The sequence below is a fragment of the Meleagris gallopavo genome, chromosome 2 (genome assembly GCF_000146605.3).
Source record: "Meleagris gallopavo isolate NT-WF06-2002-E0010 breed Aviagen turkey brand Nicholas breeding stock chromosome 2, Turkey_5.1, whole genome shotgun sequence".
NCBI classification, from domain to species: Eukaryota; Metazoa; Chordata; class Aves; order Galliformes; family Phasianidae; genus Meleagris; species Meleagris gallopavo.
Window position 1 is genome coordinate 57610852 of NC_015012.2, and position 18990 is coordinate 57629841.

The 18990-nt window shown below is 35.6% G+C and overlaps 2 protein-coding genes across 2 annotated transcripts in view; one reads left to right on the forward strand and one right to left on the reverse strand.

Moving 5' to 3' along the window:
• Nucleotides 1-1062: 1062 nt before the first annotated feature.
• LOC100543818 (lethal(3)malignant brain tumor-like protein 3) lies at nt 1063-18066 on the reverse strand. Its single transcript, XM_019613541.1, has 7 exons — nt 17966-18066; nt 16502-16637; nt 12959-13050; nt 12323-12474; nt 4265-4341; nt 2201-2286; nt 1063-1221 (listed from the first exon to the last, which is right to left on the reverse strand). Exons 1-7 carry the CDS (start codon nt 18026-18028, stop codon nt 1063-1065), a joined length of 765 nt encoding a protein of 254 aa, XP_019469086.1. The 5' UTR covers nt 18029-18066.
• A 198-nt stretch (nt 18067-18264) lies between these two features.
• Nucleotides 18265-18990, forward strand: part of SAMD3 (sterile alpha motif domain containing 3) — a 30187-nt gene continuing 29461 nt past the window's right edge. Inside the window, exon 1 of the mRNA XM_019612999.2 lies at nt 18265-18269. Coding sequence (XP_019468544.2) covers nt 18265-18269 — 5 coding nt within the window. The remainder of the gene's footprint in view (nt 18270-18990) is intronic.

Sequence of the window (18990 nt, forward strand, 5' to 3'; positions counted from 1 at the left end):
AGAATAGGTAAGACAAAAAAAAAAAAAAAAAAAAAGAAAGAGAGAGAGAAATCAAGGTATGTGACATCCCAAAAAAGTTTGTACCATACAACTTTTTTTTTTTTTCAAACAAAAAATGAATATTAACCTCTGTAGGTGTAAATGGCTCAGATCTCTCATGTACACATGTGGATTCATGTACACACATACGTCCAAATGGAGCCCTTTTCAACATATGCTCTGGAGTCAATTAAACTGCCATTCAAGAAGCTACAAATCCAGCATATAAATTAGTTAGACTTGAGAGGATTCTTTCCCCCTCTTTCTTTTTTATGACCAACTTAATCTTTAGTTGGAAAATGAAATCTGCTGACTCCCTATCTGACTAATTCAGATTCAAAAGGAAATGTCAGCTACATTCACTGCTTGAAGTACAGGTATGCTGAATAAATCTCTATGAAATGCATACACAAATATCCTTCATATCCACCTAACTGAATATCTGGCATATGCCAGTCTTCACAGTCAAATGCTCCAGAGAGGAAGCTGCTTTTGTAAAACAAAGCAAAAACATAAAAACATAAAAACAGAGCATAAACGTTCTGGAAAATTGCACTTTAAAAAAAAAAAAACCTGAAATTTTTCCAGTCTAAATCCATTATATATTATTATATTATACACGGTCAATTATCACAAACTTCAGAATTGCAGAAGTTTCTGACAAAACACAAGAGATCAGAGTTCTTCTTTCATTTCCCCTTGTATCTTTCTCCTTTCTTGGACCTTTACAGAGTCAGATTCAGTTAAACTAGGCCAAATATTTTATAGGGTCCTAATTACTAAATCTTCACTTCTTTCAATAAAATGGGCAAATGTTTTGTATCAACGGTTTCCTAAGCAATTTTCATATTCAGTTCTACTAACTACCTATGTCAGCAAATGCAACTAAGAGGGTAAGAGAACAACCCCATCCAAAGGAATTATGTGCATATTAATAAGTGAAAAAGGACAAGTAAAAGCTTAGCCGGACACAGCTGAATTCTTGCTTAATTTTACAACTATAAGATTTTGGGTTTACAAGTACTAATTAGGAACTGAAGTGAGGTGGTACTGTAAGATAGAGAAACTTACTTTTATTCTATAGTCATCAGTATCTACAATAGTTGCTACTCTGATAAATACTGGATTTCTCTTGTCGACCACTTCAAGTTTCATGTTTTTCTGGAAGCCATGAGAAGGTTTCTAAGAAAGAAAAAAACTATGTGAAACAGAAGAAAAACTCAACTCCAATCTTATAATGTGTAAAATTCATCAAAAACTTCCTTCCTTCTTTTCTCAAATCTGTCCTTCTCCTCCGACAAATACAAATATAAAAAGAAAATTCAAACCAATTTTCCAAGACTCGAACAACTTGGGTTGGAAGGGACATTTCTACTTTTGGTTATTCACTTCTTAGCATAGCGTTCAGAATTTAGAATTAGTAACCGTAATCTGAAAAGCTCAAGCAATCCAATTTGAGAACCCTGAATCAAGGGGTTGGGCCTATGGACTATCTGATGTTAAGCTTCTACCAGTGAGGTCTTCTGCATTCTCACTGAAAATCCTATCAGGCCACTACTGACAGGGAAGATAGATGTCACTGAAAGAAAGTAGCCCACCCAAAACCAAAATAAAAGTACAGTCTTCTCAAAAACTTGGGAGCTATCACTGGATTTTGTCCAAATGCCCTATTCACAAATTCATAGATGAAAAGGTTTACTAAACATATTAAATACAATCTGTCCCTTGGCTACTGTAAGAGAATGGACTAGATAGGCAACTAGCCTAGCCTCCCAAAATCATTTTTACATTCTCACTGTATTTCCTGCACCATTTAAAATGTAGGGATAGAAATACATAAGTTCAAGTAACTATATGATTCAGTAGATATCTTTATTTCTAATAGTGAAACAGTAATTTCTCAAAGCAAATTACATGAATTACTAATATCTTGTTGCATTTAATTCCATTTGAAATAATTAAAATAATAAAGTAATAGCAATTATTATTAATTACAGGATTTCTAATAGCAAACAGTGAACTTGCACAAAAGTAAACCTCCTATAATGCAACAAATTAATTGGATACACTGGGAAATATATGAACACCATATATATATATTCCCTTATTTAATTAATCATATGCACTTAAAAGCATGATAAAGTTGTAAGCATTTTCTCACCACTTTAAAAGCCCTTGCAGGTGCAGGTAATGAGCTGGTTTCTTCCAAATACTTCTCCCAAGAAAAATGCTTAGCATGTGGGTAGTCTGGCACAAAAGAAATATTAGCAAAATTAAATGCTGCAGTGTAAAAAATTATGCATAATTTACAGAATGCCTAACTTAGCTTTATAACACTGCTTTGTTCTATGCTTCAGATTCCACTACAGACCCAGAATGTACAGTCCCCTTCTAAGATTTCAGCTTCATCAGCAAGCTGTCGAACAACTTGGTACAACTATAGAGTTGATCAACTTGCATTTTATGGGATAAAAATGCTTCTTAGAGTTGAAAAATGGATTATTCTCTTTGAAATTCTTCATTGCTATCAGCATGAAAATACTGATGAGGGCTTTACATGTGAACTTCAGAGCCACATACATTTAATCAAAGTCAATGTTACTTTTTTTAATCCATTTCAAACACTAGTTTTATTGTTTTTTCCCTTTTAGGTCTTTTGCCTTAGTACTGCTATAAGCATCCCCCTACTCTTTCAACATTTTCTCTTTATTTCTTGCATGGGTGCCTATCTTCCAAACTCAAGTTATGCTTATGAAACTAATCTACTCCAATTCACTATGAAACTAACAAATAAGCACAAATAAAATAGCTGTTTAAAAAGTAGCCATCATAAGCCACTGTTTCTAAGAGAAACTGTTGTATTTCCCAATCACTCCTTCCTGCTTACTGTAACAGAAGTTGTATTTGAGTGATCCTAGGGTGAGTAAGTAGGTCTTACTTAAATCATATTAAGCATTTTGGGACAAAAGTGTGTAAGTCCCAGTATACAAATGTTCTGATTTGGTTTAGGTTAGAGGTTAGGAAGAAATTCTTCACTCAGAGGGTGGTGAGGCACTGGAAGAGTTTGCCCAGAGAAGTTGTGGATGTCCCATCCCTAGAGGCATTGAAGGTCAGACTTGATGAGCTCCTGGGAAGTCTGATCTAAAGGCTGGCAACCCTGCCCATGGCAGGGGAGTTGGAAGTAGATAATCTTTGAGGCCGCTTTCAACCCAAGTCATTCTATGATTCTATTTTTTTTTATATCTTCAATTACTAAAGCAATACTATAACAGCCAGCCTAACCACTGTCACAGTGGCACAGGTGCTTTATCACTCTGCCAGGTTCTTGTATCAAGTCTTTATATTGGTTTCTAAAGTCATTTATGTCTGAAAGCTCTACAAGCACGAAAGGCATAAGAGATATAATAAGAGATATAAGTTAGATAGCATATTCTTTTATAAAGCTATGGTCTGTACTACTTCCCATACAAGCATCTCCTTTTTCTGTTGACACGGAGGGCATTTAGCTAATCCAGATACACATATCAATACTGAAAAATAGAGGTTTTCTTGTATTTACTAGCAACTAGTACATCTCCATTTGTAATGGTTGACTCTCACTTCTTGAGTCCCAAAGAGCCTTAACAAGTATGACTCCTTGATTACATAAAGCAATTGTCTCATCCCCATATTATCATGTATATTTAGAATCATAAACGCATAGAATCATTAAGGTGGGAAAAGACCTCTACGATCATCTAGTCCAACCACCAACCCATCCCCACCATGCCCACTAAACCATGTCCCTCAGTACCACATCTATGTTTCTCGAACATCTCCAGAGATGGTGACTCCACCACTTCTTAGAGCAGCCCATTCCAGTGTCTCACCACTCCTGATATCCAAACAATTTAGTTCACATGAAGATTATTTTTCTTATGCAGAAAATCTCACACATCTAGAATTTATATTATCAGCACTTTCACAATGTAAGCCTTACATCAAGTGAATGTCTTTATTGAAGTAGTATGTACATACTTAATAGCTAATGTCTATTGTAACTCTACTCACAATAAATTATGCCCAATAAAAATAAAATCAGTAATAGCAATTCTTAATTACAGAGAAAAAAATCAGAAGAGGTAACAATAAGCTCACTGTAAGACGTATTACAGTGACGTATACAAGACGTATTCTTACAGCTGGCTATTAGTTATATCTTTCAGATATGTAGCATGATACAAACCTGGTGGGGTGATAAGAGTTCTTTTATGTTCTTTACACCACCCAACAGGATGAATATGTGGGCTAGCTGCCTCACACCTGAGAGGAGAAAAAAATAATGCAGTTCTTCAGACATCTTAATATGCTTAGAAATAAAACATATGAAAAAGATTTAATAAATTCTAAATACCCTGTGATACACTCAATTTATACTTAAAACTGCAAATATAACCTGAAGATAGGAATACATGTAACACAGTCTTTGTTACCACCTATACAAGCATAGGACTTTATTAAAATTTAACCAAGAGATCAGTAAATCAGGTCTAAGTCAGTAGACCTTTACTGAGAAGCTATAATGGTGGACCTGAAAAATTCAGATGTAGAGGTTCTTGGGAGAAGCATGTTGCTTGGTTGCAAGAATACATTATCCCCATCAGATAGGAGGTTTTTCAATATGAAGACTCAAACTTTAAACCAAAAGTTAAAAGACCTTGATTAAAGATCTGAGAGCACCTGGAGGCAGATTAGAAAATCATGCACAACTCCAACAGACTGTCAACAACAAGCAAAAATACTAGCTTCTAATGGGTTTGAATGGAGCTATGAACATGTTATTATAGCCCAGCAGAATACAAGAAAAGCACAAAATTGTCAGAAAAAATGAAAAAACAGGATTTTAGACCCCAACTTCCCTGAAAGAATGCAAGACTAATCAGTGAACCAAGACTGAAAATTGCTCTAAGAAGGCTGCTCAAACACTCTCATTCAGGGGACTAACAACTTCCTATATTTTCTATTATGTGCACCAAATTTTGCAGAAGTGCTATTGCCTATGGTGCACCACAAGAACCACGGAAGTCTAACAGGCAGGGTGAGCTGGAATTGATGTGCTGGCATCTTCTGAAAGACAGATCACTCTCATTCTACTCATCTGTTTGGTCAAATAATGCTTAGAAGAAAGCTAACAAGTTGGCTACTAAGTTCTGTAAGCAGTGGAAAACAACAACAAATGGACTGCAAAAACATAATCAGCAGATGAGAGAAAAATCATTTTAATATTCATTATTAATAATCTATAAAATATTATTTGTGTACTTGTTACATATTTTATACACAACTTATAATATATATAGGGTGTCTATAATATAGCACATATCCTATGTAATATAGCATTTATATTATTTCTTAATATTTCTGATCAATAGGAAAAATAAAAAGCCATTAGATTCTGCTATGAAACATTCACCATCTCTATGTCTGCAGCAATACTCAGAGATTGTTTTTTCAGTTTGCTGAATAATCAGCGGTGTTTTTCTATGAAGCAGACAGTATTCAAGTATTCAAGATGATCACCTTGTATGCTTGACTATGAAAGTTAAAATTGTTAAAGCCTTCATTTCTCATTTCCCAAAGGCAGGATCAAGAAATCAAGCCTAAGCAGACTAGATAGGAACATCATCTCTCTCTCCTAGCTGAAAGGATGCTGCTTTCCAAACACTCTGCAAATATTTACTGAAACAAGGCATGCAGAGAGCACCCATGCATGAAGGCATCTACTTTGTACACAACAGTCTTTGCATAAAATACTGAATCAGTCTTTGTGATCCAGTTTCTATTTAATCCTTCTCTGAAGTCAATATTTCAAACCATAGGCTGGAGATTAACTTCTATTCTTGCCTTTTCCTTCCAGACCAGGAGTTACTAATACAAAATACCTGAACAGTGTGTCTGTTCTCCCCCACTGTTGCAACAGAACCACTATCCATTATCTACTTGGAAAGCATTAGCATGTGAAAGTTCACACACTATTATCTCCCTTTGTTCGCAGTGCTAATTTATATCATAAAAATGCCACATGTTGATAATCTGTAATATCTAAGAAGGTGCAAAGAACTGAAAAAAGTTGAAGGTAAATTAGCGGGAACCCTAACATCCTAATTTATGGGTCAAAATGCTAGTTCTGCAGACCTTGAACACAAGCATGTTTTAAGGATTGCAGGAGATATAGAGCAGAAAAGACTGCAGAATGAGTCCTGAGTTACTATCACATTGCTGCATACAACAATAAAGAAGGAGCGTGCTGTATTTAAGATGTACAAAATACTTTTTTAATCTAAGAAGTAATTTTACTCAACGATGTCTAAAATTCAGTATTGACGTATTTCAACAACTGAAATACAAGATGAATGTCTCAAAACCATTTTATCACAATAAGCACTCCTCTAGCCTTGTACCTAAAAAGAATATACTAATGCTGAAAAATATTAGCCAACCTAATACAGTTATCTTGTGGGCTTATGTTTAAAAGAGCTGTGCTCTTATTTCTTGGTAACAATGCCAAGTAAATCCCTTTCTAGTGGATAAAACCTGCTTTCAGTAGATTCTAGAATGGCTCTGACAATAGGCAAGAATTCAGCTCACATCAAGAACACCAACCTTTTGTCCTATGCAATATATAAAGCTATACTGTACATACATAAGTATTTAGAGTATCACACCAAGTACTTTCTAAATAACCAAAATCACTATTAACAAAAGGAATGAATATGACTTTAATAATAATTTTGCATTGATGAAACTCAGTACTCCAACTCCTAGAAACGCTTTGCCACAAAGAAATTAGAGAAAAGGTGTATGCCTCATTCTCTCTCTTTCTTCTTCCTGTCTATTTGCAATAACTGTGAAGAGAGTCTAGAAGTATGGGGGACAACATACCTCTCTTCTATCCTTCTCAAAAGAACGGTATTACATAGAAGTCTTTACACAGACAAGACATCCTTTCACACGGAAAGGACACACTCTTAGTACTTCCTGAAATATTTTGTAGTAAAGTCCAGAAATTACTTTCAAAATTCACCTGAGTTAAACCTGGGATCAAGACCCGTGCTCATGAGCCACTATGGTATGATCAATATTTGCTTACAGTAATGGCCTAAATGTGTAAAAACTCTTGTCAGGACAGATTTCCTGAAAGCATTACTTCTGTTTTGCTTTTGCAAGCACACAGTTTGAACATGTTTATAAAATTCTGAATAGTAAATACCACTTCACACATTTCTCACTTTGAAGAAAGTCTGTCACAATGGATGATGCACTACTGGAAGATGCTTTGACACTGCAGCAATGAGAGTGAATGTGGGATGCGTAGCAATGAATGCTCGACAGAACAGCACTGTAAAACAGCATTATAAAACATTTGCAACATTTTGGTTTGCTTTACAAGAAACTGGTCATTTCAAACGAGCCTGTAAGAGGCTTCTGTAATCACAACAGCCTCATGAAAAAACAACAGCACTGTTCCAGCAAAACCAGGTCACACAGTCCATCTTCGCACAGTGATTTTACACAGCCTTTCAGCTTCTAACAGTCCATTTAACAATAAAAACTGGAGCTCAGTAATAATAACACAGAACTTAAAGCAAAACTATTATGCCTCAATGTGTTATTTCAGCACACATATACCCAGTTTGGAAGAACAGCTACAGCCTATCAGCCTAAGTCCAAAATGCATCAGCTGGAATGCCAAAGGCTATGCTGACTTTTCACAATCAATTTGCAGCATCCCACAGCTTTTTATCTCATTCACTCCCAAACAGATCGCGGAACACCCAGCTCACACGCCTCATAAATCACAATGATCCATGAATTGCAAGGATGCTCGCTAGGCTCAAAAATCTGCCATTGTGAGCAGGAACTGCAGAACTTTGTACCTCCACACCTACGTATGTCTGGACTGCAACAGAACACTACCGGTTTCTAACAGGCAGGCTCCATTCACAGAGAAAGGTTGTAATGTTCACACAATTTAATATCACTCACAATCCATTCTTTCAGTCTCTAGAGAGCACGCAGACAGGAAAAGACAACTATTGTTTGTACTGGAAACTGAAGCTAATCCAGGCAGCCGAAGTGGAGCAAAAAGCAGCAGAGAGCCAGCTGAACCACATGGAGGGACAGAACAGCCAACAGCTCTGCTAACTTATGAACAGCTTAATGACATCCTGCAAAGGATGTCAATGCAAAAAAGAGCTACGTGATGTAAAAGGTCAAAAAGAAGTTCCACTGTTCACAGCTTCCCACAATAAAAAAAGTTGAGGGCAGCTGGGAATGTGAGCCCTGGCAAGTGCAGCACTCTACAGGAAAGGAACATGCCTGCAGCTAAACGACTGCTAGCTCACAGTAGGAGAGCACATCCGAACGGCAGGCATGGCTATGGAAACAGAATTAGTTCTTTTCTATTGCTAAAATCAGCTGTCCTGTTAATTTTTCCCCCAGATCCGTTTCATATAAACAGTTCTTTCAATTCAGATCAACACAGACAGATGATAATGCTGGTTGTTAGGAAAAAAGAATATTCAATACATAGGAAAATGCTCCCAAAATGAGTCTGCATCTGAAGATTTGAAGATTTTTTGTTTACTCATTAGCTTTTTTTCTTTAAAATAAGTTGTAAATATTATATTCATTTTCTGTTTTGAGGCAATTTTTATTTTTCACTTTTTGGGGAAACAGTCCTTTTGGTATTTTGAATTTCACTTTATTAAATTTAGATACAACCTGCAATGAAAACATTAGCTATCTCAAAACACTCATATGTACATGCATTATATTCAGAAATAATATTAAGCCCTCAGGAATGCTGCTAATACAACTTCTTGACTGTGACATGTCAGTACATTTAACTATGTGCAAAAAAAAAAGAAAAGAAAAAGAAAAAGAAAAAGAAAAAGAAAAAGAAAAGAAAAAGAAAAAGAAAAAGAAAAAGAAAAAGAAAAAGAAAAAAGAAAAAGAAAAAGAAAAAGAAAAAAGAAAAAGAAAGAAAAACATAGAAATCATCCTGCAGCCCCATCTAGTGAATAAGTGAGAATACTTCATCGTTGACAAGATATTATTTTAGCTTATGACCTCCCAAAATGTGACTCATAAGGTATGTATCCAGGGGTGGCCCAGCAAGTCATTGCCATATTTTGTACTGATTACTTGATGATAAGACAGACACATGGTGATTTGCAGAACGTTTTACAGCTTTAGATTCATGCATTAGTCTATTATCCATTCAAGTAGTTAAAAGCATGTACTGTGACCCTCAGTTCTTTAAGACTGTTTTATCCTCCTTTTGGCATATTATAATTACTTCAAAAAGATCATTCCTTTCAAAGAAAGAGTGCAGCAAAATTTATTATCTCAAAAAAAGAAACAACTGGACCATAATTTTTAAAGACTTTGCTATTAGCAAAGTAGCAGATGCTGGTGGAGAGCTGAACTGGCCACCTATTTTGTATCACAAAAATCCAGCCCGTATCTGTGTCCAGTCTTACCTGTGTATCACACAGATAAGGCAAAGATTCAGATAATCAAAACTGATTTACTTTCACAAGGGGCATTAGAAATTGCTTTTCTATGCAGGGTGGACAAGAGCAGAACAGTGAGTGAAGCTTTTTCCCACACTCTTAGCAAGCTGATCCCAAAATTTGATGTAGCACCTTTTCAGCAGGGAATACTCAGACCAAGCAGTGGATTAGGGCAGCCAGAACCTTCTAACCCAGTAAGGCTGGGCTGCAGTGTGCTCAGCACTATCTCCACACAATCTCTTTTGAGGGCAAACAGCAACAAGCTAGCACAACTTCTGCTAAAGCTCTGACTGCTTCAGTTTTTGCTAGAAAAATAATTAAGAAGCTCAGGCTCTGGAAATCTGCGTGTAAACAGAGCAGATATAAGAGAACGAAGAATTGAAAGCCAGATTGGATCTACAGTTATTTCATGGAGATACCACAAGACCACTTCCAGATTTATTCCAAGCTAAAAAGCAATTGGAAATTCCATTCCAATGGAACATCTTTGGCTCTCAAAGAAGTATCATTTATTCCAGCAAAAACTACAGGATAGATGGAAAGGACTGGAAGGCTTGTGGAACAGAGAACAAAATTCTCCATCATGAATGCCCATTTTGTTCACTTTTCTTCCCTCTAAAAGACACTGCCAGAGGGCTATTTAATGGGATTTATAATACTCTGAAAATATCATCACTATGCATTATAGAGTGTTAGCAATGACTAGTTCTAGCTAGGGTACTTTTTTGCAGCCATTCATGTATTTCCTAACACTCCAGAAAAGTTAGGAAAAGCATTTTCAGGTTGAAAGCTTGAAGCAAAAAATGCTTAGGCTATGGTTGTTCTTTCATATTTATTTCATGAAGTCCAGTAAAATTAGTGAACTGTCTCTCAATCATTCAAGAAGACAAAAGAGTTTTTATAATTAATGAAAAAGTTAAATTTGCCTAATCTAAATGAAAAACGGAGCTTGTTTGAATATAACCCAAAAAATAAAGTTGTTTGAAAATCCTCAACTACATATACAACATAAACCATTTTTCCTTACTGAAACCATTGTAATTCTGAGATATAAACTTACATACAGGAGTAGGGAAATTGCAAGGCCTTCACTCTGGGTAATCCCAACAGAACTCATCATTTTTTGTTAAGATGAGATGAGAAGTTTAGATGAGAAGTTTATGCACTCAAGATTTTTTAAGGCCCCTCTAAATCCGGTATCGAAATTAAAAAGATAAATAGGGTGCATTTTCATGTTTTCTTTCAGTCAGACATTCCATCACTATTTTCATTCATTATTCTTTTCTATTTTCTCTCCTTCCTCTTCTATTCACTTCTGTTCTCAATTACAACAGTGCAGAAAGGGAGGTCTGTTGACATGACAACATCACTATGCTTGAAATTCAGTGTATGTCTGCTATACACAGCGCAATGCTTCAGAGAGGCACTTATGACATCTCTGAACAAACTGCAGGTTATATTACATTGTCTTCATCTTCCATAAAAGCCTTACCTAAATGCTGTTTTCATTATTAATTAATGGCATAGCTGTTATTTATGAATTTGTACATACCAGGAATTCAGAATATATTTTACCACTTTCTAGTCTCCAGCTACTTTGTAGAGGAAATGTAGGCTTTGTGTTATTTTGTCATGGAATTAATCACTAATCTTTCCACTCTTTGAGTAATATGGCCTATCATCTTGTTACTCAGTTCTTCCCTGAAATGTCTGCTCACTGCTGATTCAATAAATTAATTCTCCTGCAGGTTATTTGTCAGAAATGAATTCTCCTGCAGGTTATTTGTCAGATAGCCCATACAATTATTATTTCAAGTTACTCGCAAAGTTTTGAAGTTCTTCACATTATTCTTAATAAGACAGTGCCCAAGCAGTCATCAAATACAGAAGGGAACGCTTTCTTCATTTTCATTTTACAGGCTCAGCTATAGAATTCAATTACCACTGCAGAAGCACAATGCAGCCTTACAATGACCTGTCTGTTCTGTACTCATTCACTCTTAAAAGAATGTAAGACACACTACTTTGTTCTAAATGATCTACTACAAGAATATGCAATTGTAAATAAAAACCTGTGCTGTAACAGCCAAAATCTGAATTTCTTTGGGGATCTCCATGCTTATATGTCTTTGCTGCTTGCACTGACTTTTCACAAAGCCCCTCCACTGTACAACAACATAGACAGGTCATCTCCAATACAGGGAAGGACACTAGGGTCCCAATTTACAGAGAATCATAGAATACATAAGAATAAAACCACCTTTTGCTATCATTCTGATACATTACAGAAAACAGCTGAAGTTCAGGTTGAACAACATATTAGACCAAGAACTTCATGAAAAGATACGGTCTTACTTTCTACTTATAACTATATGTAAATGTAATTCTAAGTCCAGTCACGTTATGATGATGCACATCAAATGTTAAATATTAAAAAATATTAACCTCAATATGTAATTGAAATGAGAAATCAGACCACAGCTCTAGATGTAGCAGCACATACAAACAGTCAGCACAATCTCTGAAATTTTTTCATGTGTAACCCAACAAGGAGATTTGAGTCTTCCTGCCTACCATGGAGAGACATTGTGGTGGCACGATTACAAATCTAGGAAAAGTTGGTATTGCAACTGTACGTACTGTCTGGAAAATATCATAGAATGTACTGCTTAAAGCTAACACGTTTCTGATACATCTCACTAGGATACATATCAAAAACATCATACCAGTAGTCGTAACTCTCATCCCAGTTGTCAAAATGAACCAGAAAACGATTGTCCACCATGTCTGTTACCGTAGCAACACAAACGAATGTAGGGTTCTTTTTGTCTACGGCTTCCAGCTTCATCCCTACTCGAAATCCCGATGGAATCACTGTCTATATAGAAAAAGACATCTAATTAAAGATAAATACTGTAAATCCAGAAATCTCCCCACTGTTCACAATCAATATATTCATGTCATTTCTAAGTTTCCGAAATAGCTGCTCCAACAGAGTGGCACCAGCCTAATTAGTTGACATGAGAGATGCTCAAACACAGAGAGACTCATGGTTTATAAAATAAAAAGAAGTATTGAACATGATGCTAAAATTAAATATATCGGTTTCAACTCTGTCTCGTGTGCTCTCTCTGAAAAACAGTGCTCGTTCCACAATGTTGTGATGTGAGATGTAGGAACAACAAACTGTTAGGATTCATTTAATGTACAATTCGTGAATGTATCAAGTGTTTAAACAGATTAATAAAAGAAATTACAGAGATGAAGTGAAGTGAAGCCTGCCACCACTGAAATACACAGTAAGTCTAACACATATGTGAGCACACTACTTTCCACATTACCAGTAACAAATGAATACTTACTGCATTCTGGTTTTCAAACAGAGATTTAGGAGCAGCTTGAGCCTTGCACGCCTTTAGGTATGAAGGCCAGTTGAATTCTTCTTCTTTATATCCTAAATAAGCACCATAGAAGAAGGGCAAAAATAAGACAGGCATGAGACACAAGGTGAATGCAGTTGATTTGATCCTAATTGTTGACATTATTTTTTCTGTCCAGTTGTAAAATTCTTCATAGAATTTCAAAACTGAAGAGCTTATCCACTGCTAATAACTTATTCTTATTTCATATAGACTACATAAGAAAAACTATTTCAAAACTACTATTAATTTTACCCTAATATGAACTCAATGAATCTCTGAAAGATCACTATGTTGGATTATTAGAAATTGAAGCTGGACACACTGTAGCTTACAGAATTCAAAAGAAAGTTGATTAAGCTCTTCCATTTATTTATTTTTTTTCCATATCTGGTATTACAAGGAGGAATCATGTTGTTTGTTTAGGGCAGGATGATCCTTCTTACAAAAATGTCAGGATTTCTTTACACTATCTGAACAAAGTACTGCTGAACATTATTAGTTTCCTGTAGATTGCTAGGACTGACATTTAAACTGTTCCTAATCCTCATCTAGAAGAGTAGCCATATAAATGATGTGCTAGGCACCAACTCATGAGACTTCAGCTCAGTTTCAGTTTCACCTTCAAAGTAATGCAGGGAGAACTTACAAAACTACTGTTCTGTTCCTGATCTCTGGCCTCTGATCCTGATCATCAGACACAAAGGTCCTCAATGTAAAGAAAAACTTTTAGGGGAAAGCCTAGAAACAAAAATTCTACAAGGTATCAAAAATCGCAGTAAGGCAGTTTGATATTATAATCTTTCTCACATCCAACAAAACTCTCCAAGCAGCAGAGGCTACAAGCCACCCTCTTTCTTCAAGAATGCCACATCTCACCACCTCTCTTTTCTCTGCCCCACAGCTACCCACAGTTTTAATGAACTGACTGACACTCAGATAAGCCCTGAGCAAATGCTCTCTTGTGACTTTCAGTGTGTGGCTTTGATTTCAGAACCAACAAAGGCTCCGAAGACCCAAAAGCTCAGTTTAACAAAAGAAACTTCCACATATCCTACAGACTTTACCTTACTTTACTACTGATTCAGCAAGATCACAAGCGGCTCAAAAAAAAACTCCCTAGGATATATCAAAACAGCTGTTTATACATATGTCAATGCCACACATTCCCATATGGACTCGCAGGGTAAACTGTCCCCTGCATGCATTTTCCATATTTTTATTTTATGCACTTAGAAAGAAATCTAAAATTCTGTTGATAATTTGCATCTTCTAATATTTTCTTAGAGAAAAAGTAAAATAATTCATAATATATTAAACTGCATAAATTGGTTGTGTTGAATTATTTAGATATTTAATCACTAAAGCAGTGATAAAGAGCTGTAAGCACATAGAGCTTTCTTCCTTTATTCACCTGTTGAATATGTTTTAGGCACACTTATTTTAATTCATATGTTATAATCCAGCAAAATACCATCAATTCTGGTAAGTGATTTCCTTATCTACTGAAATGTGTGAAATGTGTCACCTCTTGACTATTTCAAGTGCTGTTCAAATATGTCACAGACTATAATAGCTCTGTTTAACCTTCTGAGAACCCCCTATTTTCAAAGGCGTTACAGATGTCCTTCTGCTGGAAAACTAAAAAAAATATCTCTAACTGATGAACACCCAGTTCTCTTCTATCTCCTTCCAAAGTATGACTCTACAATACCACTTGTTCTTATCCATTTGTTTTCCATTCCACATGCAAGCTAAGATTGCATTACAACAAAGAAGTATCACAAGGATGAGAGCAGGTTTCAGCAATAGAACCTCACAAATAACTGTGGAGTTTACTGCTGAGATGAAGCAAAGTAGCTAAGCCACTTATAGGGCAGAATATTTTGCTGGTCTCTGATAAAATATCACAGAATGATCTTGTTATTCAAAAGTTAAGATTATGTTCTTGAGGGAAGTAGTATTACATAGCTGTGCAGTATGACAACCAGATCCCTGACAAGTACCTCCACATTTCCTCCCAGGGTATCTTTCTCAGCTCCTCTGATAGGCTCCATGACTTTCCTAAGTAAAAGAGCTACACTGTTTCAATGTGATGAAAAAATAAACTAAACACAATCTTACCAAAGTAAGACTAGAAAGTGAAGAAATTTCATTAAAGTGACTTGGAAGAAGACTTTCCTCCAATAACAAAAATTCGTGATTAGCAGAATATTATGCTTTCTAAATGAGACATTTAAGATGAAAAAGATGACAAACTTTCACCACAAAAATAAAACATACAAAGTTTGCATTTGTAACATCAATAACTCTAGAACTCATTTGGTACATATTACTTTACTGGAGGTCAACTTCCTGAGAAAAAAATATGATTTGTGTTCAAGAAATCATTGTTTCTACACAGCCAGTTATGCAGAACAAGGCATGTACGAAAGTGGCAGCATAGAGCAGTCTTGCCCTGAAGCCAATGAGCAGCTTGTGAAGAGTTCAGAAGAGCTGCAGCCCATGCTCCTTCATATTCCTACAAGGCTCAACTAAAGAAATGCCACCTTCTCCTCACTGGCAGGCCCTCAGCCCATACTGTTTTGTTGGTTTAATTTTACTTTCTGCATCTGAGCACTTGCATCCACAGTTTTTTAATACTTCATAATGTACATCTTTTTCTCTATATTAATCATTTTGCAAATGTTCTAGGGCCTATTATCCTATTCTCTCTATTTCAGAACACCCCATTAATTTATCTCATTCTCCTGCACTCAGGGCTTGCTTCCTTTCTCTACACACACTCTCTTCCCTCCCCAGAAAGGAGTCTGTTAGTTCTTTTGTGATGGTACTGTTTCATAGAGACACATTCCAATACAAAAATAAATAGCTGTGTAACCTGAAATGAAATAATTAAACAAGCAAATTCACAATATTTCAACACACTTGTGTCATTTCTTAAACTACATGTAGATTACATTTTCAGGTTGTAAACTTTTTTCTCTCTCTCAATCTCTTCTTTCCTATTTTTGTATCTATTAAAAGCTTACTCTTTAAGGCAAAACCACAATCTTTATTAGTCATACAATAACAATGTTATTGTACAATGTATGTACACAGTTAGTATGTAATAATGAAAATGTCCTGAGACCTTCCACTAAAAGATTCTCACTTGCCAAGATGCTGCTTGTTTACTTACAAAAATAATTCATTTGGGGTCTACATTTGTTGCTTAACTTTCTCTCCTAATGCCTTATGCACTACTTCTCTGGTTCATTTTGTTCCTTGCTTTCTATAAATTTCCACCAAATTAAAAAGGCAAGATTTCAATCTCAAGATTTTAGCAAAACTTAATACACAGTTTAATTTGATATGTTCAAATGTTCTGACTAAAAGAACAAAAACATTTCTGCCATGTTACAATGTATGTTACAATGTAATGTTACAACATTACAAAGATAGTCTCAATCTGAGAAAATGCATTCAATTCAAACTAAAGAATACCTTTGGGAGGATGAAGCTTGTGACCTGTTTTTTCACACCATCCAACAGGATGAATGTCTGAAGAATCAGCATTCACCCAGAAGTCGTAACAGTCTGGGTATCCATCAAAGTGAAGTCGTATTCTATAGCCACAAACCTAAAAGCAAGAATGTAGAGCATACAACACTTGGAATTTAAGATCCTCACCCTATGCATAACGGCTTATGTTCAGCATTATGCATACTAACAGTGTGTTTTTAGACAGCCTTTTATCTCTGCTCAAGCTAGAACCGGATAACTTAATAAAAAAGAAAGTGTGATAAAGAAATAAAGGTATTCTCAATCTGAGTGCTGCCTCTTCTGGTAAAAAGCATTAACTAAGAGCTATATACCGCTATTACTGTTTAAAATATAAAAATGTTCCAGCACAACATCAGAATAAAACAGACATCTCATAAAAGACTATGCATATGCATCTGATACAATCACAGAGCAGTGTAGATAATGATGCTTTGAAGGTATCCTGATTCACCAGTGTGAGAGAGAATACTGCTAGAACTCCAAAAATGACTATGTTAAACATAGTCTCCAGAATTGTCATTAAAGATGAGAAGTCAACTGAGAGATGCCCCAGAGCTTCATTATTCCATAATGTAATAAGATAATAATTGAAGAATGGAAAAATAGGAGATCCCTCTCTTCCAGACTGAAGTTGTCCACATCTTTCTAAGTGCCAAATACCATAACTTTTCCTGCAGTCATCAGTGAAATTCTTTTAACATCATAGTCAACCTATTATATATTTAATTTACACTTTCATTTTGTCACCTCAGAATTACACAGGATTTATGTTACTTCAGAATTTATGACAGGTCATTCTGCCATTAAAAAGGACCTGTCACTTACTGGTAAGTATCCAGTACACAGGCAATACTCATCTACTGACATACAGCATCCACAAGAAAGTAGAAGAAATCCACAGAAACAGAATATGACCATGGGCCATTCAGAAGTGGGAATGAAAAAACCTAAGTTATTAAAATATAAGCAATGAAATTACAGCTGTTTACCACTGATACAGAGCAGAGTATCTACCTATTTCTGTTTCCCCATTTTACTATACAGAACAACTCCTCTCCAAAAAATGAACCTTAGTAAAACTATAAAAATTAATGTACATTTAATAGACATAAAAATTGTAATTGAGAAATAGATTCTCATCTATGTTTTTAAAAGCAAAGAAACCTCTCATGAAAAATATTACTTCATAAGACAGCAAAAGATAAAAAGCCTTCACACTGTATACTAACTTGTAGAGGTTGTCAGTACAGTCAATTTCTGCGTCACTAAACCTATAAAATCACTAAAAATCAGTTGTGAAATTTCACATTTTTCTACTTCCAGCAGCTGCTCTTTCAGTAGAGTTTCTTCTGTGACTGTGCATCATGGTTGCTCTTAGCAAACTAACACTTGCCAGGAGATTACCTCAGCCACAGTGAGAACACAGTAGATTGACTGGTGCTCAGGATCCACACCCTCCAGCTTCATCCCTACTTTGAATCCATTTTTGTTGTATGGGAAGGATTGATACTGAAATGGAAAAGAACAGTTTCAATACTTCTGAAAGAATACCTAAGAAAAACAGAATATCTTTACAAGGAAAAGAACAGTGATTATTTATTACTTGTGTTTCTGAAGGAATTAATATATTATTTTAAAGCAATTTTTCATGTTTAAAAACATAACTGAGGAAAAGAGAAATTGAAAAACACAGTGATATTAGAATGACGTAAAGCTTATGAGTATTTAGGAAATCTATGAGGAATTAGAAGAAGTTACCCAAGGAGAAAACAAAGTTAGCCCTCAACTTTTTTCAATAATTGCCTATAAAATATTCTAACAATGAAAACATTTATTTTTCTGCCTGTGCAGTGACACTTTCATGACTTTCTGGTGCATTTCTATAATAATCACAACAATGATACTCTACTTCGCCTTTTCTCCGTCTCAGACCATCAAAGATGAACTGTAAAGCAGAAATACAAAGTATCATTTCTATACAGGGATTGTCTCTTTAACATCATTTTCTTATTTAGGTGTTGAATCTAGATAACCTCATTTTCCATGAAAATTTTTGCATTAATGGAACATTATTACTCTTTCAGAGGCCTACAGGAAAGCCTCTGAAAGGACTTCTTAGAAGGGCCAGGATGAAGGGAAATAGCTTTAAACAGGAAGAGGGTAGATTTAGACTAGATATTAGGAAGAAATCCTTCACTGTGAGGGTGGTGAGACCCTGGAACAGGTTGTTCAGAGAAGTTGTGGATGCTCCCTCCCTGAAAGCATTCAAGGCCAGGCTGGATGGGGCTTTGAGCAACCTGGTCTAGCAGGAGGTGTCCCTGCCTATAACCAGGGCAGCTGGAACTAGATGATCTTAAAGGTCCCTTCCAATGCAAACCATTCTATGATTCTTATATTACATTAAAATGAATCCAGAAAAACACACTAAA